Genomic DNA, 26,621 nt, shown 5'->3' with positions numbered 1-26,621 from the left:
GGTGACTCAGTGGTAAAGAATCCACCTGCCAGTGCAGTGACACGGGTTTGATCCTTGGGTCAGGAAGATCCCTGGGGGATGGAAATGGCAAACCACTCCAGTATTCTTGCCTGGAGAATCCCATGAGCAGAGGAGCCTGGCGGGCTACGGTCCATGGGGTCACAGAGTCTAAACAGCAGCAGCATACAGCCATAAAAATGAATGAATCAGGGCCATGTGTTTCAATCTCAGGATCAAAATGTTGAGTAAAATAGACTGAGTTCGGCAATATAAGGGGGAAAATAGTCTTTTCAAAAATGATGCTGAGTCTATGGCCATACCACTCTGAATACACCCAATCTCATCTGATCATGGAAGTGAAGCAGGATCAGGCCTGGGAAGTACTTGGATGGGAGACCACCTGGGAATACTGGCGCTATAGGCTTTTAAAAATGATGCTGGGACAAAATGGGTATCCACATGCAAAAGAATGAATTTGGATCATTACTCTATATCACATTCAAAAATCTGGCTCAGATGGTAAAGAATCTGCCCGCAATGCAGGAGACCCAGGTCTGACCCATGAGTCGGGAAGACCCCCTGGAGAAGGGAATGACTACCCTCTCCAGTATTCTTGCCTGGAGAATTCCATGGACAGAGGAGCCTGGTGGGCTACATCCATGGAATCGCAAAGAGTCTGACATGACTAAGTGACTAACACTTTCACTTCACTTCATATTCAAAAATCCACTCAAAATGGACCAAAGACCTGAATATAAGAGCTTAAATGATAAAACTCTTAGAAGAAAACATAAGTATAAATCTTTGTGCTATTGGATTAGGGAATGATTTCTTAAATATTACACCAAAAGCACAAGAAATCAAAGAAAAAGTAGATACCTTGAACTTAATAAAAATTTAAAACTGTTGCACTTCAAAGGACATTATCAAGAAAGTGAAAAAGCAACCCATAGAATGTGAGAATATTTTTATAAATCATGTTACCTGATATGGGTCTAACATCCAGAATACAGAAAGAACTCTTAGAACCCAACAATAAAAGGACAACGTAACCTGAATAGAAATGTGTCCAAAGATATGCAAACAGCCAATAGGCCCAAGAAAAGATGTCCAGTTACTCATCATTCAGTTCAGTTCAGTTCAGTCACTCAGTCGTGTCCGACTCTTTGTGACCCCATGAATTGCAGCATGCCAGGCCTCCCTGTCCATCACCAACTCCCAGAGCTCATTCAAACTTATGTCCATCGAGTCAGTGATGCTATCCAGCCATCTCATCCTCTGTCATCCCCTTCTCCTCCTGCCCCCAACCCCTCCCAGCATCAGAGTCTTTTCCAATGAGTCAACTCTTCGCATGAGGTGGCCAAAGGATTGGAGTTTCAGTTTCAGCATCAGTCCTTCCAATGAACACCCAGGACTGATTTCCTTTAGAATGGACTGGTTGCATCTCCTTGCAGTCCAAGGAACTCTCAAGAGTCTTCTCCAACACCATAGTTCAAAAGCATCAATTCTTCGGTGCTCAGCTTTCTTCACAGTCCAACTCTCACATCCATACATGACCACTGGAAAAACCATAGCCTTGACTAGACGGATTACTCGTCATTCAGTTCAGTTCAGTTCAGTCACTCAGTCGTGTCCGACTCTTTGCAACCCCATGAATCACAGGACGCCAGGCCTCCCTGTCCATCACCATCTCCCGGAGTTCACTCAAACTCATGTCCATCAAGTTGGTGATGCCATCCAGCCATCTCATCCTCAAAACCACACTGAGCTCCAACTGCACACCCACTAAGGATGACTAGAATAAAATAGACAGAAAGGAGGACCTTCCCTAGTGGTCCAGTGGTCAAGAATTCACCTTGCAATGCAGGGGACATGGGTTCCATCGCTGTTTGAGGAAATAAGATCCCACTTCCATGGAACAACTAAGCCTCTATGGTGCAACTACTGAGCTGGACTATCCTTCTAGGTTGTCACAGAGCACCAGATTTGAGCTCCCTGCATCATACAACAAATTCCCACTGGTTATCCATTTTATGTATGGTAAAGTATATGTTTAAATGCTACTCTCCCAATTCATCCCACCATCGGCAGATGAATGGATAAAGAAGCTGTGGTACATACACATCCACTGGAATATTACTCAGCCATAAAAAGGAACACATTTGAATCAGTTCTAATGAGGTGGATGACTCCAGAGCCTACTATACAGAGTGAAGTAAGAAAGAGAAAAGCAAATATTGTATTAACACATATATATGGAATCTAGAAGGGTCGTACTGATGAGCCTATATGCAGGGCAGCAATGAAGATGCTTCCCCAGTGGCTAAGATGGTAAAGAATCCGCCTGCAGCGTGGGAGACCTGGGTTCTGTCACTGGGTTGGGAAGATCCCCTGGGTTGGGTTGCCCATGGCAACCCCTTCCAGCATTCTTGCCTGGAGAATCCCCATGGACAGGGGAGCCTGGTGGGCTACATCCATGGGGTCACAAACAGTCAGACATGACTGAGCAACTAAGCACGCACAGTGGAGATACAGACACAGAGAACAGACTTGTGATCTGAAGTTAAATGACCATAAATTCATAGTCAACCTTAACTAAGAAACCACAGTGTGCAAAACACCATTAAAAAGAAAGAAAAAGAGGCAGCGTTTTTTAGAAAGAGGCATGACAATCACCATCCTCCAAAGAGCTTATAACCTAAAGCATGAGTGGCCACCAGCTCCGGAGAGCCAAAAAACCAGCTTCCTCATGGAATAACCTCACCAAGGGTTTTGTCATTCCCAGCACCAGCTATAATTAAAGAATCAATTTCATACAATTAAAATATCTATACTTTCGGAGTTTCAAATTTGTATCCTGAGAAGTTGTTTCATCTCCCTTTTATAAATCTGCTTTTAAGGACTCAGGCTAAGGAATTAAGAGCGCATGGAATTGTAAAGAACTTGTTTCCAAGACTTGTTTTTCACTTGAAGTAATGTATTTTTAAGCCCCAACATAAATGATATCTATAGATTATCACATATTTTTTATCTAGGTTCCATTAGTTTCTGAATATTCATATAATGACATCTTGAAATGCCTTTTTTACAAGGTACAGTCTAGATAAACACAGAAGCTTTCTAAAAACAATTAAGGCTTCCTTCAAGATTTATGTCACTGTAAGGTTATCGAAAATTGATTCTAGTTTCCAGTTTTACCTAAGATCGGCAAATGCAAGTGGTTACAACTTGAACATACTCTTTCCACTAAGGAGGTCAATATTTTTATTTTATATCACAGTTTCTACAGATATATACTCCAGAAATATATCATTCCAGTAACAAATTCAGGAACATATATCCCTTTTAGGATCAACTATCTAAATTAACACAAATAACTTGATAAAGAATGAGGGGCAACTTCTCTTTGGCTGTGGAAAGCAAATGGAAATTTGTAGCCAAAGTGCTGTGCATCAGAAGCCAGCTCTGCCACTGATTCTCTGGGTGACTTTGGCAAATCCAGTGAGCCTCAGTTTCGACATCTATAAAATGTAGATAAAAGGATCCACTTTGAAGGATCTTGGAGAAGGAAATGGCAACCCACTCCAGTATTCTTGCCTAGAGAATTCCATGGAGAGAGGAGCCTGGTGGGCTTCAGTCCATGGGGTAAAAAGAGCCAGACAAGACCGAGCGACTAATGCTTTGAAGGATAACTGCAAAGATGAAATGAGGTAATAAACACAGTGGTCCTGGCATACTAGAAAGTTCCATAAATGTTGGTCCTCTCTGTTTTCCCTTCTCTTGTGAAAAACCAAAGCCTTGCTAAGTAAATGTTCCCATAGACAGATATATGATTTTAATTAAACATTTGTACACTTAAAAAAAGGGGGGGGGGCTTTACCATTTACTAAATTTTCTCCTCTGCATGGTAAATTATAATTGTGGTTAAGCTGTTTCACAAAATATCTCATGAGAACCTTATTTTAAAAAATTAAAACTAATGAGGAAGTAGCGAATAATCCATTCTTAATCTTATTAATATAATTGAGGGCTTCATCTCTATACCCAAGTGCTTACTGGTTTCTGCAACCAAGGTAAGCAGTGATGACCTATATTTTAGGATTTGGATTTGACTGAAAAGTCGCTGTGCTGTTGGATCAAGACAGAAAGCTATGCTTATCACATCTGGCACTAAGTTAAGAGGACTAGCTAACACAGTAAATAACAGAAGCATGAACCAAAAACATTTTGTCAAACTTGAAATCAGCAGATGCTGTTCATCACATTTACATTTCAAAGTCCTACGATAATGGTTGTTGTTGCTATCAGGCTGCTTGTTTTTGTAGATTTCAAACAAAAATCTGGATGCAGAGACAGCTTTGCCAGGAGGTCACGTGTTTAAGACCAGGGTGAACCGATCACCTCATCAGTCAAAACTGATGCCGCTTCCAAAACTGACGATGCTAATACTAAAGCATCAACAGAGCATAAGGTGATGAAGTAACTACTTCCCATATTTTCAGCACTGCTCCTCCAAGCCAGCCCACACCTGTTTTTTTTTTTTTTAATATTTATTATTTATTTATTTAGCTGCACTGGGTCTTGGCTGCAGCACGTGGGATCTATTTTTTTTTTTCACCTGTGGCATGTGGGATCTACTTCCCCAACCAGGGACTGAACCTGGGGCCCCTTGCATTGGGAGCACGGGGTCTTAACCACTGGACTAGGGAAGACACCCAACACCTGTTTTTCTATGACCCATGAGCTATGCATGGGGTGAAAAAAAGCAAGAGAAAAATATTTCATGACATGTGAAAATTACATGAAATTCAGATTTCAGGGTCCATAAATAAAATTTTATCAGAACACAGCCATATCCATTCATGTGCATACTGTCTCCACCTGCTTTCGTGTAGCAGGGTCAGAGTTTAGTCGTTGCAACCTTACAGCCTGCAACTCTAAAATATTTCTATTTGGCCTCTTACAGAAAAACTTTACTGACCCTTGCTCTAGAGTACCGTGTTCAGTATTTTTGAAGGGTCAGTAACAGAGGAAGTCCACAGGATTGGGGAGGAAGTCTGTGTATACAAATATGTGTGTATATACGTATATGTGTATGTATTAACATATATATATATATCAATGGTATATTAAAAAGAGGTTTGTTTAAATAAAGAGCACATCAGCTATAAAAAGAATCAGATTTAAAAAAAGAAGGATTATTTTTAGGAGGAGGGTTCCAATTACACAAAATAAAGAAGGGACAGCCACGGCTAAATAAAATGAGCTGAAATCTTGCCTTGTGTTAATACAGGAAATCCGTTTGGTGCTGCTTGTTAAAGGGGAAAGGTTATATATAAAACGGAAAGAGGAAAATGTGTTACAACAACAACAAAAAAGAATGGTCTAAAATACAAAATACAGTAAAGGGCACAGTTGCGTGATTTACTCTCATTGGACTTCAGAAAATAGTTTTACAAACATCACAAAGCACAGCCACCTGTTAAGCGGTTATTTTGGCCCATCTATTTCCAATGACAATCTTGACACCCAAGCAAGAGACACACCACCATAGCAACATAAACATCACGATGTTGGAAAATAAAAATTTAGGAAGCAATTTATAGCCTCTGCAGGGCTGGAAATAAACTAATCCTGAAGCATTTGTTACTATGACATAACGTTTCCACAGGGCAAACTTGGATCCCCCTGGACACCTCAGGATTCTTTCCCATGGGCCACTTGGAAAGTACAGGCTCCAAAAGTGAGTGTTGTACTAGACGGATTTCTAAAATAAAGGTATTTAAAGGTAATGAGATCATGTCATTTCATGCACAGCTCAGGGAATGCATGATCACCAGGTGTTCAGACAGCACCCACATATGGACAATGATTACTGTCTCTTACATTTGCCAGATGGGCTTATATGTTATGTGATCAGACCCTCGTGGAGGCAAAAAGACAGGTCTGGGAATACTATTGAGCCATAAAAAAGAACAAAATCTTGCCACTTGCAGCAATGTGGATGGACTTGGGGGGCATTATGCTAAGTGAAATAAGGCAAAGACAAATACTGTATGATATTATTGCTCACGTGTGGAATCTATAAGATACAACAAACTGGTGAACAAAACAAGAAGCAGACTCACAGATACAGAGAACAAACTAGTGGTTACCAGTGGAGAGGGGCAACATAGCAGTGGGGAAGTGGGAGGTACAAACCAGGGGGTATAAGTTAGGCTTAAGGATGTATTGTACAACAGGGGGTATATAGCCAATACTTTGTAATAACCGTAAAGAACTGTAACCTTTAAAATTATATGAAAACGAAAAAATTTTAAAAGAGGGGTATTGAAAATTGAGGAAATTGAGGCACAAAAAAATCCAGTCTTCTTAAATCAATTCATGACAATCAAACAGCAAAGCCTCAACTAATCCTTCTAACTCCACACCATACCACAACACCCTAAGCCAGAAACCCCAACTTAGGGCAACAGAAGGACTCTGGCTCCAGGACATAAATGCAAAGCGAAGAGTAGCAGAAAATGAAAGAAAAATCATGTTTGGAAGTGATGCCTCATTTTAGCAATGTTACTTATTGTGAGACGTGGCGCAATTACCAGGACTTAAAACATGAACTCTGTAAGGTGTGGCTGAGCTGCCATTCAGAAAGACCCAAACACAGGGAGAGAAAGCTGATCTTCCAGTTTGAAGATGAGACACACCCAAAAGGTACATCATGGGGCTCAGGGTGGCAGCAAAGTGCATCTCCATCAGGGTGAACAGGTTCTACCCCAGCCTGGAGATCTGAGAGACACCTAAGGTGGACGCTGAACCCAGTGATCAAAACACTGGCCTGGCTTCCATCCTGGAACCACAATGCATTAGCCCTGGCCATCACTCCTAACTCTTTTTTTCCTTTGCTCTTAAGCATTTTCAAAGAAAGATGCCTGCAAGGCGCATGGGCCGAGCCTTCTCCAGATCCACAGAAGAGATTGTCCAGAGGCGAGGACGACACTGGAGGTAGCCGTTCTGCAGATGAAAAATAGATGACTCTAGGATGAACTTCTGGCTGCTTCTGACATAAGAACCATTCCTGAACCCCACTGGGGGCTTCCCAGGTGGTGCTAGCGGCAAAGAACCAGCCTGCCCATGCAGGAGACGGAAGAGGTGCAGGTTTGATCCCTGGGTCGGGAAGATCCCCTGGAGGAGGGAATGGCAACCCACGCCAGTATTCTTGCCTGGAGAACCCCATGGACAGGGGAGCCTGGCAGGCTACAGTCCATAGGATTGAAAAGAGCTGGACACGACTGAAGCAACTTAGCATGCATATACCTGAATCCCTTTAAAATATAAGATGGTTTCTGACAGACATAACCAACATTTTTTTAAAAAAAAGCTGATTAAAAGAGCTTAGGCAAAAGGCTGAACACTATGTAAATATCTGCTGGTTTTAAATATATTTGACCCTTTTGGAAGTGTGTTTCTTGAAAAGGCTTAAGGAGGATTATTCCATTTGGACAACTAATAGCCTAATAACTATTTTTTTAAGAAAACAACAACCAAACTCCTTTTCAGCCAATCTTGGCAAGAAATCTTGAAGAAACACCCATCTCTGCAGTACTATAAGTCATACTGCTGAAAAACATAATTACACTCAGCTGCATCCAAGTTTCCATCCAAAAGAGGTGAACTATTGAATCCTGAATCTAAAGGTTTTTCATTTGGGGCACGATGCCTTTTTAAGATCAGGAAAAACTTAACATCAAAAAAAGGTATTCATCATAACCTTCAATAGTCCAAGACTTGGGTCTCCAGTGTACACAGCACAGTCTGTACCCCAGTGATTAAATACAATTCTAGCTACCAAACTCTTTGCACTTGGGGGGATTAAATAACTCTATTTCATATCTTTAAACTTGTTGAGCAAAAGTACAGTCTATTTTCACAGCACTTTTCAGGTATTGAGAACACCACTTTTATCCCCCATGTCACTTTTATGGAGGCTGAAATAGTCCGGAATGATGAGAAATGTTAGGTGACGTGAATGGCTTTATCTTTTCAGCTCCATCATCATCATCATCATCATTATTTTAGACCAGGGTAAGTTCAGCAAAATGTTCCTGATGTAGGCACAAGTCACAAGGTTACACACCATAGGGAACTTAACACGTTTCAGAAGACATGCCCAGGGGGCTCAAGTACAAACTTTAGACTTTAATGATAACCCCTGTTCCCGGAACTACCTGTCCACATAAGCAGGTATTACAAGTCTTGTTTTCTCAAGCATCTATCATGTTTTTTTCTTATTTGGTTAAACTGCTAATTACTACTTTAACAAGAGTTATTTTCTGGGTTTTCAGTGCATTAGAGATTAAACAGGCATCTGTAAGGTGTCCCAGGCACACTGCAAAATTCTCAGACTGAAGACCAAAATTTTTATACCCACCATTACTTTATTTTTTTTTTTAAAGTTTTGGTCACACCTCATGGCATGGAGGATCGCAGTTCCCTGACCAGGGATCGAACCCTCACCCACTGCAGTGAAAATACGGAGTCCTAACCACAGGATCACCAGGGAAGTCCCAACGTCCCACTCCTTTCTTGGACAATCCAACACACAAACTGCTCCTTGAGAGTAGCAGGACCATAATCTTATAAAATCTAATGAAATCCAGGTTGTTGGCTAGTGATTTTGACATCACTAAGTGGATTGACAACAATGAAAATGTTATAAAGTTAACTTACTGGTAAGCTGTCATAATGACAATTTTTTTTTCTCCTGAATTAAACATCGTCTTTTTTTAAAAAGAAGCTAACATTTTACCTATACTTCTTTATTTAGAAAAAGTGTCCAATTCAGGTCTGTTTCTACCTGGTATAGGAATAAAGCATTATTATTAGTCAACTATTCTATCTTCTATTTTAATAGAACACTTCTCAGTGCCAACTCTGTTGCAAATACTTCTAAAATATGCCAGTACTTTTTCCTTCCATAGCAAGTATTTCAAACAAAAAATGTGATTTCTCTGTTAAGTTACAGTATAGGAGGACTCCTGAATTAAAACTGTCATGCACTTCAGATGTCACTGCAAAGGTATAGGTCACTAATCAAATCATTAATGCCACCCCAAATATGGATACAGGTCCATCTTGTCATTTTCCTCCTTTCCTCCTTAGAAAGCAGAATTCCAAAAAAAATTCTAGTTAGCTTCTGTTAATTCAAGTTTTATTGAGTTTGTTTCAGGAAATGATATGTGAGTTTAATGACAAAGTAATATAACCAATGCTTTAAAGGAAAGAAAAAAAAAATGCTGACCCAATCCCTAGAGTAGTCAGCGCATAAACAGAAAGAAGAAAGGTGGGTGCCATGGGCTGGGAGGAGGTGGATAGAGAGTTATTGTTTATAGGTACAGAGTGTCAGTTTTGCAAGATGAACAGTTCTGAAGATGAATGGTGGTGATGGTTGGCCTACAGGGTGCTTGCACTTAATGCCATCACACTCTACACTTAAATAAAATGGTCAAAGATGGCAAATTTTATGTAATGCATGTTATACCATAATTTTTTAAAAAATTATTTTGAAAAGATTGACCTGCGTGTACACATCCAATTAAGTGGTGCCGTGCTGTGCTGAGTCACTGAGTTGTGTCCGACTCTTTGTGACCCCATGGACCGTAGCCCGCCAGGCTCCTCTGTCCATGGGGGTTCTCCAGGCAAGAATACTGGAGTGAGTTGCCATGCCCTCCTCTAGGGGATCTTCCCAACCCAGGGATCGAACCCGGGTCTCCTGCATTGCAGGTGGATTCTTTACCATCTGGGCCAGTGGGGAACCCAAGAATACTGGAGTGGGTAGCCTATCCCTTCTCCATGGGATTTTCCCAAACCAGGGTGTCCTGCATTGCAGGCGGATTCTTAACCTGCTGACCTACCAGGGAAGCCCCCAATTAAGTGGGTTCCCCTTCAAATGGTTCATTTTAGGACATTCCATGTTTATTTCCCTGGTGTCGATATAGAGTGAAACATCCTTGAATCTCTGCTGTGGAACATAGGCCTGTTTGGTTTTTTTTTTTTTTCATTACTTTGATGATGGTAAGTGTCTCTGGAGGACAATTTTTAATGTTGAAAAGAATATTTTAGAGCTCCTTTGTCAAAAAAAAAAAATCTTCTCAAGTTAGAAAATTCATTTGAGCCCCCACAGGAGGTGTGGCACAATATGAATAACAATATGAATTTGTGTGTGTGGTTTGTAAACTGCCTCCGAGGCAATGCTGGCAAAGGCGAGACACAAGTGTCCAAGGAGCAGCCATTTCAGCAGGAAGGGAAAGTATACCAAACAACACATTTCGATCATTTTTTGTACTCCCTGATTTGGTTACCTCCATGTGAAGGGTTTTAGGTGTTCGACGAAATGTGCCAAAAGCATGGCTCTTGTCTGTTCCCACTGTTATTTCCAGACACTAATTTTGAGAAACTCACAGGAGCCAGCCCATCAGTGAACATCTCTGCTGCTGCTCTCTATGAAAAGCCAAAGGTTGTCACTGCCATTAAAAGGAATAATTTCTGAAAGTGTAGGGGTGGTTCTCTTTTTAGAGCATGAACTATAAAAGTTATTTTCAAAGAGGAGTGTGACTCATTTATCAAAGTTAAACTGGGGAATGTTGCTTGGTTTAATACTTGGGTAAAGTTGATTGTTCAATAGGAGATAAAACTTGCGGATCACTCTGTTAGCTCACCTGGAACAAGAAAACTACCTTACCCCAATTATTTCCTTTGATAATCCTGAACAAGTTATTTAATCTTTAAGAAATGTGTCTGTGTGTGTGTGTGTGTGTGTGTACGCGCTTATTGGGACAGAACTAAATAACCTCCAATGCTCCTTCCAGCTTTGGGATTCTAGAGAAGGCAGAACTGGGAAAGCAAAGACTCTGGGCTCTGCAGTCTGACCAGCATGGGCATGGATCCAGGTCTGCCACTGACTAGCCATGCAAGCATCCATTATCCACATCTGTAAAATGGGATGATAATATCCAACTCACAAGACCATTATGAGGACTAAAGCAAGGAAGCACTTCATAAATGTAATTTCTCTCTTTGCCTCCTTTGCATGTGGAATGTGACTGTGAGCAATCCAAGCATACAAAACTGAAACTGACTTTTTAAACCTCGTACTTTCCACACGAACAGTTTCATGGGATATGCATTGCCAAGGCACTGAGTGCTATTTTATTACGTACATAAAAGCAAGGTGACTGCCAGGCCACATTCAGCCAAGATCTTGTGACAAAGAGTGACTGCCCAGCTCCTCACTGCTGCAATTGAGAGGTCAGGACAAGCAACTTTCACAATCTGTCTAAGATATGAAGACGGGGATGGTTCAGATAGGCAAAGTGAACAATGCAATTCTGTGCTTTCTAGGGACTCTTCAGTGCTCCACGATACTTTTCAGGAAGCATAGGCACAATACTCATTAAGAGGCCCTACCACCATCTCTATAAACCGTCTACACCTGTTGGAAACACTCCCGTAAGAGTCAAAAGATAAGTGAAACTTGGCCATTTTAAGAATAAGTAAATATTATTAAATCCCATCATGATGGTTAAAACTAGAAAATATTGGAGAGCTTTGGAGAACTTTAGATAATCCAGCAAATAAGACCCCAAAGCATTTGAAGGCTTCAATAACTTAATTACATGTCTGTGCTAAGTTGCTTCAGTTGTGTCTGACTCTTTGCAACCCCATGGACTGTAGCCCACCAGGCTCCTCTGTCCATGGGATTCTCCAGGCAAGAATACTGGAGTGGGTTGCCATTCCCTCCTCCAAAGGATCTCCCCATTCCAGGGATTGAACCTGTGTCTCCTACATCGGCAGGCCGATTCTTTACCACCAATGCCACCTGGGAAGCCCCACCTTAATTATATTAGCATACAAGTTCATGGTGACTTCTCTTTCCCTAGTTGGTACATTTACTTCTGAATAAATACATAGGTCAGTTAATTGGAGTGTAAAAATACACAAACTAATGCCCAGAAACACCTGGATCTGACCTTAATACAGCAAGTATAATCAGACCTAAACTCTGTGTGTGCGCGTGTGTGTGTGTGTGTGTGCGTGTGTAGGTGACATGGGGTGGGGAGCAGCCTTTGGAGATTAATTGCTTAAATTAAGTGCTTAAACGGCATTCTTACAGGTTGTCATTTGTTTGGCCAATCTTACTTCTCTGGATGATTCATTCTGCGAAAGAAACAACACCCTGAAGATTGTCAGATTAATTCTAAATAAATTAAAGGATGATGATATTTTCTCTTTGCTCAGGAACAACAGAAATTCTAGAAGGCCATGCTTCACCCAAACTTAAAAGAAGCACAAAAAAAATTATTTTTTTAAAGTGAAGAACTCAAAAAAAAAAAAAAAAGTGAAGAACTCTTAGATAAATCTAATCAAGAACTTATGTTAGCTAACTTGTTGAGATGGATGAGTCGACTTCCACTAAAGTCTAAAAAGGAGTTTTAAGAGCTGGCCCCTTTTGTCAGAGTGCTGGGAAATGAAAAAATGACTCACTTTATACTTGATGTCAAAATCCTGGTGAGCTCTGGCTTTCGTGTTTCTGAATCAACAAACAGTACCGTATAATGTTGCTCAGACCATTAGCCAGGAAGTGGCCGGTGACCCTCGACTCCTTTCTCTGTCATGGGTAAAGCTAGCGTGTCCTGGGCAGAAAGGGGTTCCTTCTAACTCTCTGTCATCTTGAGAGACTTGCCCAGCCTCACGTGGCACGACAGAGACTACTGACAAACACAGTTTAAACAGCCATTTAGCCTGTTTTATAATGAAGCCCAGGATGGAAAGTCTTAAGGACATCTGCCTGAGATGAATAAAGCAGAGGACTCAACTCCCATCTAGAACCATCTCCTCCAGAATGTGTGCTCCAGGATTCATTCTGCCAACACGTCACTTTCCACCCAACAAGCAGAGAAAGTAGAGGAATGCACTTGGAGACACAGCCCAAGAGGCCACCAGCTACTTACTGTTCCTGCCATTCATGATAGCCGATGCCAGCCTCCGTCCCCCTTTAGGGGCAAAGTGGCTGTTCCTGAAGATCATGAAGCATGTCGATGATTAGCCCTCGGTACCCTAACGACCTCTGCTACTCAAGTCGTGATAACTACTTTTTCCCATAAGAATAAAATTCTGACCTAAATTGTGGTCATTCTAGTCCACACCTGGCAGCTTTTCCCCCCACCCTGCTGCAGAAGAGAATGGTCTCCTTTGCAAAGCTGTCTAAATTCAGGATAACCAGAGTCATCTTTTTGCGGACAGGGACCATAACTTTTCACTGTACACATTCATAATTCAATTTCCGTGCTATCAATGTCTCTCTCTCTCTGAACATAGACGTCTGTTCTGCTGGGAAAATCCATAGATATCTCTTTAAAAAAAACAGCTTTATTGAGACATATTTTATGTACCAACTCAATAGTTTTTAATGTATTTAATATTCACACAGAGTTGTGCAATCATCGCCAATATCTATTTTAAGATGGTGAGGAAACCTCTCCAATGTTCTCTGGACTGTAAGCTCTAAGAGGGTAGGGATCGTGTCTGCTTTGCTTGCTCCTCTATCCTGGGCACCTGGTCTGACATCTGGCCAAGCATCTGGCAGAGTGGGAGTTCAGTAAGTGTTTGTGATAGCAACACTTTTATGCTGCCCCAGTGCCAACCTGAACCTTCCAGATTTCTAAGTTTCCCAGGTATGAAAAATAGCTACTTTCCTCCAACAGAAACTATTTTTTAAACTTTTTATTTCATATTGGAGTATGACTGATGAAGGATTTCCCTGGTGGCTCAGCGGTATAGAATCCGCCTGCAAAGAGGAGCCGCAGGAGATGCAGGTTTGATCCCTGGGTCAGGAAGATCCTGTGGAGAAGGGCGTGGCAATCCACTCCAGTATTCCTGCCCCGAGAATCCCATGGACAGAGGAGCCTAGTGCGCTAGAGTCCATAGGTCGTAGAGTCAGACATAACTGAAGACACAGCATGCATGCATGGCTGACTAAGAATGCTGTTTCAGGTGGACAGCAAAAGAATTCAGCCATACATATGCATGTATCCATTCTCTCCCAAACTCCCGTACCATCCAGGCTGCCAACATTGAGTAGAGTTCCCTGTAGGTCCTTCTTGGTTATCCATTTAAAAAATACCAGTGTGTACCTGTCCATCCCAAACTCCCTAACTATCCCTTATGCCAATCCTTCCCCTGACTCCAGCAAGCATAAATTCATTCTCTAAGTCTGTGAATCTGCCAACAGAAACTTTTAATTCAGCTCATTTCCCTATGGTAGGCAGAATGGTCCCTAAGGTTCCTACTCCTTGGGGTATATCCCCTGTATACGCACAATTCCGTCCCCCTTGAATGGGGGTGGGTCTGACCTTATCGGGCCAGTCTTTTTGAAAAAGAGTAGATGTCAGAGACAAGAAGTCAGAGATTCAAAGTTGCAATAAATACCGTCCTGTTGGCCTTGAAGGGGCAGACGGCCACATTGTGGAGGGGGTCCCATGGCAGGAAATAGCACGTGGCCTTTAAGAGCTGGCTCCTAGCTGATGGGCAGCAAGAAAACGAGGACTTAGTCCTACAGTCACAAGGAACTGAATTCTGCCAACTACCACGTGAACTTGGAAGAGTACTCCAGGTTCCAGGAGAAAATGCAGCTTGATATCAACCCTGTGAGACCCTCAGCAGAGAATCCAGTCACATGGTCTTCTATCCACAAAGACTGTGAGATAATAAGCAGGTATTGTTGGAAGCCACAAAGTTTGTGAAAATTTGTTGCACAGCAATAGATACTGAGTATACACTCCTCCAAGAATTAGGAGGAAGGCAGATTACATTAACTCCCAGGAATGACCAGCCTCAAATCTCTAAGAGGCATTGCTGTGGAATTTTAAAATGAGGAGGCTTTTTAGTAAAAAGGAATCTCTAGTTTGCAACATTTCAAGAGGTATAAAGCTGAAGTGGAAAAAAAAAAAGTGTGAAGGTAAACATCGAGGGTCAGATTTCCTAAAAGGTTCCTATTTTTCTCAGCTTCTTTCATCTATGCATGCAGCAAGCATTTGCTGTGTGCCAGATCCAGCGTTTAAGCACCAGCGTTGCCCTATCCAATATGGCAGCCACCAGCTATATATGGCCTTTGAGCACTATAAAGTGGCTAGTGGGGCCTGAAATGTGCTGCAAATGGAAAACATACACCAGATTTCAAAGACTTTACATGGAAGAAAAATAAGTTAAGGGGTTTCCCTGGTGGTCCAGTGGCTAAGACTCTACACTCCCAAAGCAAGGGGCCTGAGTTCAATCCCTGGTCAGAGAACTAGATCCCACATGGTGCAACTAAAGACTCCGCATTCCGCAACAAAGATCGAAGATTCTGAGTGTTGCAACTAAGAGCCAGCACAGCCAAATAAATAAATAAAATAATTAAATATTTTTAAAATTTTAAAGAAAAATAAGTTAAAAGATCTTGTCAGTATTTTCTTCTGTGGATCACATGTTGAAAAGACAGTGATGGAGATGGATGACAAAGAGGTAAAGAAATAAGTACAGATTAAGATAAATGTAAAAGCAAAAAGATAAATACTACAAAGAAGATATGTGTGAAGATAGAGAATGAAAGGGGAAAACTATTTTATATGGAGTGGACAGGAAAGACATCTCTAAGGAGGTAACATGCCCACTTGTAAACCTGCAAGACCACCGTAACCTCTCAAGTGTTAACACATGACAGCAACAGGGTCTGAGGAGTTTGAGAAGACTAACAAAGGGAGTTGGTCAGTTGCAGGGCCATCACATTGCACTATACCCATTAGGTTCCATGGAAAGTGCGCCCCCTGGAGGTGTGCGCCCCTGAGCTCCTGTTTGTATAAATTGTTAATAAGTTTTTGTCAGGCTTCCCTGGTGGCTCAGATGGTAAAGAATCTGCTTGCAATGCAAGAGACCTGGGTTCAGTCCCTGGGTTGGGAAGATATCCTGCAGGAGGGAAGAGCTACCCACTCCAGTATTCTGGCCTGGAGAATTCCATGGACAGAGGAGCCTGGCAGGCTACAGTCCTTGGGGTTGCAAACAGTCAGACATGACTGAGCGACTTTCTTTTCAAGTTTTTCTAAGTTGGAGGGTGTGTATGTGCTCAGTCGCTGAGTTGTGTCTGACTCTTTGTGAACCCATGGACTGTAGCCCTCCAGGCTCCTCTGTCCATGGGATTATCCAGGCAAGAATACTGGGCTGGGTTGCCATTTCCTCCTCCAGGGCATCTTCCCTACCCAGGGATCGAACTCAGATCTCCTGGGGTTCCCGCATTAGCAGATGGATTCTTTACCAGGGAACCGCCTGGGAAGCCTAAGTTGGAGGGTGGACAGTATGAAAAATCAAGCTTCCAAGATAATTTTTTCAAACTTTATGTTTTCCAGATACCGAACTGTCTTCCAGTTTTAATAGCTACAGCACACTTGGACTCCGTCTGCCCTGTAGCCTACAAAAAATCTCCACTTAGGAATACGACATAATTTCTGATTTCAAGCACGAGACACAAAGGGCAGACAGTCGGCCATCTGCAATCTGAAATTCATTTTTTTTCATCTCCCAGTGAGCTGAATTTCCTAAAGATTTGTAAAACCTTCGTGACTTCCTGCTACGAATCAGCTGTTTGCTGTATCTGTCTTTTTCTCTGAACAGAGGCAGAACTGTTAGATAGTTTTCAAAAAAATGTTCTGAGTTACTTGACTACACAGACCTCTAGGCAACAGAAAGCAGGGCAGAGCCCAGAGAGGCTGGCCAGGGCACCTGTGTCCCCACTCAGGCACCTAAAGCAATGAAGCTCGACGTACTTTTCCAGTAATTGCCGCCCCTGAAAAACACATTTACTGCCTGTCACTGTGCACACACTTTAATATTTTTTTAAAAAACCATCTTTGTGAGCCCTCCATCCAACACACATACACACACACACACGTGTACACATACACATGTGTACACAAACACTTCCCTGATTGACACTCTGGAGCAAGAAAGTGTTGAAAATAGACTATTTTTTAAAAAACTACTTATGAAAAATAGTATTCTCCATTCACCTGAAATGAGAGGCTTCTGAAATGAAGATGCCTCCCTTTCTCTTAGTATCAGTTATACTCAATCAGACACAGGGTTCTGAAGTTGATTTTTAAGAGCCTTCAGAACTCGTCCCATGCCTTTGTGATGAACAGTAAAAGTTAATTACTACCCACTTTTAAATAGAGTTTTGTTAACAATAGCATGCTATCTTTTTTTCTTTCAAGGCCCAGAATCTGTTTCATAGGAGGCACTCACACTCAAATCACAGTGAAAATGCAGTGTTCTTTCTCCAGAAAATCACTTTCACTGACCAACCAGAAAGAGAGCATCTGCTCCGGTCGCCTGTTCCATTAGTGGTGAAAGGTTTGCACTGATCCATTAACCACTCCCCCCCACTTCCTGGGTGACCCTCACGACCAAGAAGGGAGCTTCAGGAGACAGCTAGGCTGCCATGGTAGCTCAGACGGTAAAGAATCTGCCTGCTAATGCAGGAGATGGGTTCGATCCCAGGGTAGGGGAGATCCCCTGGAGAAGGAAATGGCTAGACACTCCAGTATTCTTGTCTGCAGAATCCCATGGACAGAGGCGCCTGGTGGGTTACAGTCCATGGGGTCACAAAGAGTCAGACACAACTGAGCGACTAAGTATGCACCCACTGGAAGCCACAAGCAACACAATTCCCCGAACTGTGAATCAGGCAAGAGAAGCTACCAAGATAGCCCAGAAATTGACCCTGGCCTGGGTCCCTCCCAGTGAAGCTAACAGGGAAAAAAAAAAGTCAAAATAGTGCTCATTCTTAAAAAATTTTTTTCCCAAAATTATGTTTATGAGGAACCTTGGAGAAGGTCTATGAGATTAATCCAGGGGGTCTTTCTCCTTTACACTTCAGGGTACCACCTTGTACAGAAGACAAAGTGTCGATGAAAATATCGTACTTAAAACCTCTTTTCGTAAAGAATTTCTGCCCCAATAGGTTTGCAGATGCATTTCACGAAAATCCTTTAAAACGGAGCGGAAGGAGCACTGATGGTCATTTTGGCATCTTCATTTATGTCATTCCAGAGACGGCACCACCCGGATCCCAAATCTGTTCTCAGAAATGTACGCAAGAAGATTCTCCAGGGACTTGGGGGAGCCTGGATAAAGTGCACTGGCTCCCTGCCAGGACAAAGAACACAATGATATTCTGTTAAAAAGCTGAGTGCTTTTTTTCCCCGCCCCTCTCTCTTTCTTCTTTCTTGGAGGGGTTGTTGTTGTTGAGTCTCGATAAGTCGTATCCGACTCTTTGTGACCCCATGGACTGCAACACGCCAGGCTTCCCTGTCCTCCACTATCTCCCAGAGTTTGCTCAAACTCATGGAGGGGGAGTTTTTCACTGTGCATCAAATCCCTGAAGACCACAAATAAATCCCAGACATTAACGCTGATGCAATCAGAACAGGAAGTGTTAACACCAAAAGGAGCAATGAACTTGAAAAGATTCCCGCCTTAGATCCTACTGGGATGTGCTTAGCTCTTGGAAGATGCTTATCTTACTGATAAGGACCTGTCGGAGAGGAGTGATCAGACTGTGTTCCACGGAGTTCTGAAGATGCAGTTGGAGATCATGTCAGATGCTGGGATCAGTGGCAGCATCCAGGAGTGGCTTGGGAGGGAAGGCCTTGAGCTCCACCATAATCTCCATCAAGTCACACATTCAAACAAAAATACAATCTAAGGAAAACCAGTGGGCTTATTATACAAAAGCAGCTTCAAAGAGAGCCGCTGGACCCTTTTCCAGGCAGCTGACGAACTCCTAAAATTCCCCTAATGAGACAATGTCTGAGTCTCCAACCCACCTTTCCCACTACAGACTGATTCACACATCCAGTTTAGGGATATTTCCTTCCAACAAGGAATCCCAGAGGGGGAAGTGAGAGAATCCCTGGCTTGTAACAAAAAGAGCTTGGCTCCGAGTTCTGGCCTGGACCCTGACCTTGGCTATGATACGGGCAACTAACTGACTGTACCTTCTAAAGCGCTAGTCTTCTTTTCCACAAAATGAAATGGGTCAACTCTAGACCATCTGTAATAGCCCTTCCAAGTCTAAAATTCTACAATTTCTATCACCAAATGTTTCAAATAAACACAAAGACAACTGTCTCTTTACAGGCAACTATTGGCCCCTAGGGACCTCTGCTGTTTAGAACTTTCCAACAGGCTTATATTTAGTTCAGAGACAACAACACTGAACATAAATGAGGAGAATATTCCAATGAAGTGGGTTTTTTAAGTTAAAATTAATCTATGGGATGTTACTTCTTATAGTTCTTTACTCTGAATATGAATGTCTAAAACACAAAACACCAACACTCTGAGCTAGACGGTAATTCAGCTTTATCTGCTTGATCTCTTAGAGCTATTCTTCTTTCCTGGAACTAGGGAACATTTTATGAGTCAAAATAAGGTGAGCGAAACATTAGAAACCAGTATTCTCTATACTTGTTCAGAAGGCCTTTGGTTTTTCATTTAGTTGACAGTGCTAATTTTCAAGAAATTTTTGTTTTCTTTTTGCTGGATTAAATATTAGTAACAGACAAAAAGCTGAGTAAGGGGAAACAAATATTAATGGTTTTTGTTTTTTTTTAAACCATGGCCTGGTTTTAGTTTGGCTAGTAACTAGCTGTGTAGCCTCGCACACATTACTTAGCCTTTCTGAACCATGGTTCACTCATCTGTAAAATGTGGGCAACACACCAGTCCACCTTCTGCTCCCTTCTACCAGGAGTTAAATGAGATAAAGCCAGGGAAAAAGAACAGATATACAGTGTTGGTTCTTTTGATGACTTTCCAAAACACAGGCATTTGCCTAATTTTTTAAAGTATGGACATTGCTACTAATTAACTGTGGTGGTTAGAACAGAGACAAGTCCTAAAACATAGGCTGAATCGGCCCAAAGCAAATCAAGAGTTGTAGCAAGGGGACTTCCCTGGCAGTCCAATGGTTAAGATTCTCCCCATCTGATGCAAAGGGCACAGGTTCAATTCCTGGTCAGGGAACAAAGGTCCCATGGCATGTGAGATGAGGCCAAACTTTTTTTTTTTTTAAAAAGCAAAGAGTTGTAGCAAAAGTGAGGCTTCCAAAAGTCTATTAAGCTAGTGGCAATTTTCTTCTTTTATTTTTTTAAATATATTTACTCATTTATTTTTGGCTGCACTAGGTCCTCATCGCTGCAGGTGGGCTTTCTCTAATTGCGGAGAGTAGGGGGCTACTCTTTGCTGAGGTGTGTGGGCTTCTCACTGCGATGGCTTCTCTTGTTGCAAAACACTGGCTCTAGGCGAGCCAGCTTCAGTAGTTGAGGCTTGTGGGCTCTAGAGTGCTGATACAGTAGTTGTGGCGCGTGGACTTAGACGCTCCGTAGCATGTGGGATCTTCCCAGACCAGGGATTGAACCTGTATCCCCTGCATTGGCAGGTGGATACTTCACCACTGGACCACCAGAAAAACCCCAACAATTGTCTTCTTTGAAGACACATAAGTTGCTTCCCCAGTTTTCAGTGTTAAGGTTAGGAGGACAGAGTGCTAAGATGGATGGTGGAGATTGTGGAGTTCACTACTGGTCAGACCTTAGGGGTCTAACCTCTGGTAAGCTGGGCCTCCTGTCCTCACGCATCATGATTTGATTAATCTGAATCCTTCCACTTGGAAACCTCTCTCAACCTAACCCGCCCTTCTGTTTCTCTAACAAAGAGGAAAACTACTTTGGAATATGACCTTTCAGATACTGAATCACGCTTTGGTCCAAATAGATGATACATGAAGTAAGCTATAATTATACATTATGTTATAGGCCTAGCCTCATTTCATTTGCCCACTAAGAAAAGAAGGGCCTCCACCTATACCACTCAAATAAGATTACTTCACACCAAAACTGTAGTTATTTCAGTATTAAAAAAAAAAAAGTGTACAAAGAGTGGTGGCGCCTGAGGATTCAAGGCAAAGTCTGAAAAGGGAACCAACCAGAATAAAGAGACGTCGCAGGTGGTATAGATGATTCTAGAGTTGGTTACTTTCTTCACTATCACCTGCCTTGCTGGGCATTTCATGCCATACCAGCATTGCCCGGAGATCCCAAACTCCTCTCAATAAAAAAAGTCATTAGGAGGAGATGGAGTGGAAGCAGACATACCTCCAAGCTGAACTACTCCAGCTTAGCGACTCAGGGGTTGGGAAGATCTCAACAATTCCTAAAATTGCTTTGGTTAACCAGTTTCATTCATTCGCCTCCCCATTGTCCACAGAGCTGGGTGCTGCTTCTCCACAGGATGTACACGGTCTGCCTACCCACATGGCATCCATCCTTCAAGGACCTTGCTCAAATGCTGTCTCCTCCAAAGTCACAGAACCGCGCTGCTCGGGTGTTCACTGGATGGAGGGGCTGATCTCTTTTTGGCAGTCAGCCTCCCTCGGATACATTTTGCAAACGTGGAGCTACTTTGATCTTGCCTTGGATTGTACTGTGGGTCTTAACACTTGCTCCAGATGACACATGCAGACAAGTCCCTTGGGAGCACACCACGTTCTTAGTTAAAAATCTTTTTCTCTCCCAAAGCACCCTGCCCCTTCCCCAAAGCAGTGAGAGATTAAGGACACTGTATTTAAACATAAATACGGTTTGGGTCGCCGGTATCACCGTGTGTTGTCACACCAAACCACACTAGTTAAGTTTCAAATTGCCCTGATTGGCTTCAAGCTCCCTCGCAGTCCCTGGACAGGCGCTAAGCAATTGTGAAATCACCAAAAAGGTAGGGAGGCAGAGGGGGAATAAAGGGAAGCCGGGCCTGAATAATCCTCACTGAGTCATCGTTTCCTGAATGATAGAGCTTGCCGCTTGGCGGGGACGAGGTGCGCGGATCCGGGGAAAGCAACCTGAGCGGCCGGTGGAGGACGAGCCCAGGAAGAGTTCCCCGCCCCTAGCCCCACAGCTGGGGGACCCGAGAGCCGGAGGGGCCCGGTCGGCACCCGCGTGCTACAGCGCCCCTCTGTGGCCGCGCCGCAGTCCCCGCCGCTCCCCGCTCGCCCGCAGACCGCTCTCCCCGCGGCCCAAGAAACAAGACACGCACAAAGTTTCCTAGCCAGGCGGTTAGAGAAAGGTCGAGGCGAGGCCAGGTTCCCGAGCCTCGAAGCACGGGCGTGGCTGGAGCGGCGCCCAGGCTGGCGGCGATGGCAAGGGGTCTGAGTCCAAACGGACTCCCCCCTCCCCTAGGATTCCGAGGTGCCCCCAAGCGGGACCCGGGCCCTCCAAATCCCAAGGGCGAAGGACTGCTCCCTTACCCCAACCTTCTAGCGGTGGGCGGGAGGGGAACCCGGGTCCACGACGGGAACGGGATGCACACCGCCCAGGGTTGCGCTACCAGGGTGTGCTTGGAGCTCTTGGGTTTGCTTTTTTTCATTTTCTTAATTGGAGGGAGGGGACGACCAACTCCCTTTGGCGCATTCTGATCCTCAGCGATCCGAATTCTGGACGCCCCCAAAGAACCCACCTGCAGTCCACCGCCCCACCCAACGTTACTCTCCTTGCTGGGGTGACAAGTGGAAGCAGCAACTCCCCTCCTCCTCCCCCTCCAGCCTCCGGATCTGGGAGGCAATGTTCCACCAGGGTTTCCCCGCCGTCCGCAGTGGACCCGCTGGCGGGAGGCGGCGGCGGGAAGCGGCGCCCCGGAGCCGGGGACCCGGAGCAGGCGAGGCCAGGCCCGGCGCGGCGCTTACCTCGTCCACGGTGAGTGGCATGCAGATCCGGTACTCCTTCAGCAGCATGATCCTGCCGGCCACGGACCTCCGAGGCGGGAAGCGGGCGGGGCAGGGGTGGGGGCGCCCCCAGATCAACAAGGCTGCCGCCCAGGCGCAGAGCTGAGCGCCGGGAGCCCCGTGCTTGGAGCCGATCGGCGAAGCAGCCCCCCGGGCGGTGCGCTCAGTTCCTGGCTTCCTCCTCTCCGCTCGAGAGCATGTCAAGGTTTGGGTCCGGGTGTTCGCTGCTCCCCCGCCTCCTTCCTAGCCGAGGTCGACCCGCCTGGAACGCGGTGTTGCAAAGTCAGGGAGGGAGGGAGACCCACTGGAAACCAATCTGATCGGCAGCCCCGGGCAGCAGGAGCGGAAGCCAGATCAGGACATGCCCGTCGGCGGGCGAGGGAGGGAATAAAAAAAAAAAAAAACACAACAACAAACCACGAGGTCTCCAAAAATTACACGGAATACACAAAAGTCACCCTCTCGATCCGCCTCTGAAACCAGATCTTAACCTGGCGACTTCCCCCCACCCCCTTTTCCGGCCGGTCTGCCCAAGGCGAATGTCACCGAGCACACGTTGCAGCCAGAGCCAGAGATGCTGACTTTTCAGACAAAGGCTCGAACGGCTGTGCTCCCCGGCGGTAAACAAGATTTCCTTCTCTTTTTAGGGCCGGTCGCCGAGGTGCTCCAGGGTCTCGCTGGGTGAGAAAAGGGAAGCCTCCGCCGCCGCGGCCGCTCGGCTTCTGCGGGGCTGGGGCTCCGGGTTCCTCCGACCTCGGCTCGCGCCTGCGAGGGGCGGGCGGGCGGGAGGAAGCTGGCGCCTTCCGCGCGCGTCCCCTCCCCCGAGTCCGGATCCCCGAGCGCCGTGCGTGCCCGCGAGTTTGCAGCCACCTCGCCGGGGCCGGAGAGTCGGCGCCGAGCTGCGGTGTGCCTCGGGCTGGGGAGGTGGGTGCGGGAGGAGCGAGCGCAGCTGACATCAGCAGCCGTCGCGGCGGGGAGGGTAGCCCCATCCGGCCAATGGGGAAATGGCAAAGAATGTGGAGGATTTAAACAAAACAGCATGTCTCTCCCGGGCTGCTGCCAGACGGCGGGGCTGCCCGGGAGAGCCGAGGCCGGCCGGCGCTGGGGAGGATCGGAAAAGAGGAGGCTCCCTCCGGCTCCTTGAAACCCTTTGAGTCTTGTTCTCAGATGTACCCCGGGTGCCACGGTGCTCTGTCCAGCCACTCTGGGTAGCTTCTGGGTCCAAGGTACGGGAGTGTGTCTCTTGACCTTTAGAAACGGTTTGTGTGTGTGTGTGTTTTTAACCAATGCCCACCCGAGTGCGTTTTCACTTTGGTCCAGTAAACACGTCCAGCGCTGGAGAGGCAACGGGATTTGGGTGCAAAAGAGCAAACCTGTGCCTGGTTTCCTAACTGGTTTCAGAGCAGGAATGCAGAAACTGCAAAGTGCATCACGGTAAATGAAAATGAAATCCACAAGGAAAGACACACAACCAGGGGGAACGTGAACGGGGACATAGCCTTTTACCTCTCCTGGCCCTGCTCTGCAGTCTGACTGCAGGCTTCGCAGAGCAGCAAGAATAGGTTTTCCTGTCAGCACTCCCAAGTTCAAAAAGTCACAATGAAATGTCAATGAAAATGCCTGGAGTGTTGGTATTTCATCCATATTAAACAGATCCCTCATTTTAACCACAAGAGGCACATTCTTCAGTTTCTCTGGAAGCTGCATGTAACTGCTGAAGTCTGTTTTTCATTTGTCTGGTATTTTTAAGCTTGTTTTTCTGAAAAGTGCTGGATGAAAAATGCATCAGTTGCCTCTTTGCAGAATAACCTGCAAGCATCATCTTTTCTTGGAAAAGAAAAAAATACTTGTGCTCTAAGATCCTACAGGATCTACAGATCCTCCTCACAGGGCTTTGGATGGCAATGCAGATGGCCTCCATATTACAGTATTTAAAATTATGAGCAATAAGTAATTAATTGCTATGGTGGGCTGTGGCTTAAATCATCCAGATGGCTGAAGAGAATTTCTGTGTGAACATGACAACAAAAGCTGATAGAAAAATGACATCCTCTATACAGCTTATATTCTAGGGAAAAACTATTCTCTAGATAAATGCTTCCCAGTATTGGCTCAGAAAGATTCACAGCAACTAATTAAAGCTAAACCAAATTCCTCGAGGTGGAAAAATCTAAATCTGATGCTGTACTGCTGAATAATAACACATGAAAGCCTGTGATACGCAGAGGAAGCTCAAGCTGTTATTCTTTTTCCTGCTTCTTACTAAAACAAGTGTAGTGGCTTCACTTATGGCAGCTAAAACTCTTCCCGGAGGCAGCTAGGGGATGTAGTGGCTAGCCACATATGCATACGCACACAGGACATCAGCATACGTGGACATATTCCTGGCTTCCCAGCCGTTCCTAAACCAATTCTATAACTAAGTATTTCACTGATGAATAGTATGGTTGACGAATTACTTCTCTGCATCCGTTGTTGTTCAGTCGCTCAGCGGTGTCTGACTCGGTGGTGTCGGTGGACTGCAGCACACCAGGCTTCCCTGTCCTTCACCATCTCCCAGAGTTTGTTCAAACTCATGTCCATTGAGTCGGTGATGCCATCCAACCATCTCATCCTCTGTCACCCCCTTCTCCTCCTGCCCTCAATCTTTCCCAGCATCAGGGTCTTTTCCAGTGAGTCGGCTCTTTGCATCAGGTGGCCAAAGTATTGGAGCTTCAGCATCAGTCCTTCCAATGAATATTCAGGGTTGATTTCCTTTAGGATTGACTGGCTGGATCTCCTTGCTGTCCAAGGGACTCTCAAGAGTCTTCTCCAGCACCTGGCAAACTAAATAACCCCAGATATGCTTCTGCCCTTTCCTTCTCTGTTAAGCTGCCTTCTCCCCTGAACTCTTCCTTTTCACTCAGTTTGCATGCCTGATCCCATTACCCTTGTTAAAGCACAGCTGTAATCCTGCCACCATCAAAACTTTAGTGACTGTGTGGTCTAACCGAGCAAGCTGAAATTCCTTGGCGGGAGGATCAAGGCTCTGAATCTATCATTCCTATGGAGCCTCACCATCCTTTTCCAGTCCTACTCCAGCCAAATGAAAAACATCACTTGTCTGGAGAAGGGCTCCACTTACCTGGATCCGTCTGCTCCTGCCACTGCCTTCACAGAGCTTCTCCTACTCGCTCCCTGAGGAGCAGCGCACTGACAATGTGTGTTTTTGGAAAGTGACTCTGATGGCAATGTGTTGGATGGCTTAGAATAGGATACTAGACAGAGGCCAGAGGTTATTGCATTACTGTAATTCTAAAGCAGACAAATGGAGAGAGCCTGAATTAGCGAATGAAGAAGAAAAGATGATGGATTTAAAAGATTCAGGCAGTACTTGGGAACCAAAGGGTTTTCGCTCCAACGGCGCTTGGGGGAGGGGAGGGCAAAGGGAGCGCGTATTCATTCATAACTCACTCACATAAAAGGAGGAGGGCGCCATCTACTGGTCAGACACCTTGCTTTAAAATGTTTCAAGTCACCGTCAGCAACATTCTGGCGAAAATTGTGTTTGAACCAATGGAGTCTGCAAGGTTCATTTCCAAAGAACCTTGAAGGTGTTGCTACCATCGCTAAGGGTGGTAGCGATGTTCCACTAACAACGTACACTCTACAGTTTACGGGATCGTCACATATTAAAACGTGTGGATGGGGACTCCCTGGTGGTCCAGTGGTTAGGACTTTGTGCTCCTAATGCAGGGGGCGGAGGTTCGATCCCGGG

The 26,621-nt window shown here is 44.6% G+C and overlaps 1 protein-coding gene and 1 pseudogene across 2 annotated transcripts in view; one reads left to right on the top strand and one right to left on the bottom strand.

The window, feature by feature from the left end:
- PITPNC1 (phosphatidylinositol transfer protein cytoplasmic 1) overlaps positions 1 to 23,762 on the bottom strand; it is a 264,780-nt gene extending 241,018 nt beyond the window's left edge. For both annotated transcript variants that reach the window (XM_040244932.1, XM_040244931.1), the window contains exon 1: positions 22,826 to 23,762. In XM_040244932.1, the coding sequence (XP_040100866.1) occupies positions 22,826 to 22,873 (48 nt within the window). In that variant the 5' untranslated portion in view covers positions 22,874 to 23,762. The remainder of the gene's footprint in view (positions 1 to 22,825) is intronic.
- LOC120867444 lies at positions 307 to 424 on the top strand (annotated as a pseudogene).
- Positions 23,763 to 26,621: the final 2,859 nt, after the last annotated feature.

Source organism: Oryx dammah, unplaced genomic scaffold (assembly GCF_014754425.2).
Source record: "Oryx dammah isolate SB20612 unplaced genomic scaffold, SCBI_Odam_1.1 HiC_scaffold_8, whole genome shotgun sequence".
Classification (NCBI taxonomy): domain Eukaryota; kingdom Metazoa; phylum Chordata; class Mammalia; order Artiodactyla; family Bovidae; genus Oryx; species Oryx dammah.
This window is presented reverse-complemented; position numbering and strand designations above follow the sequence as displayed.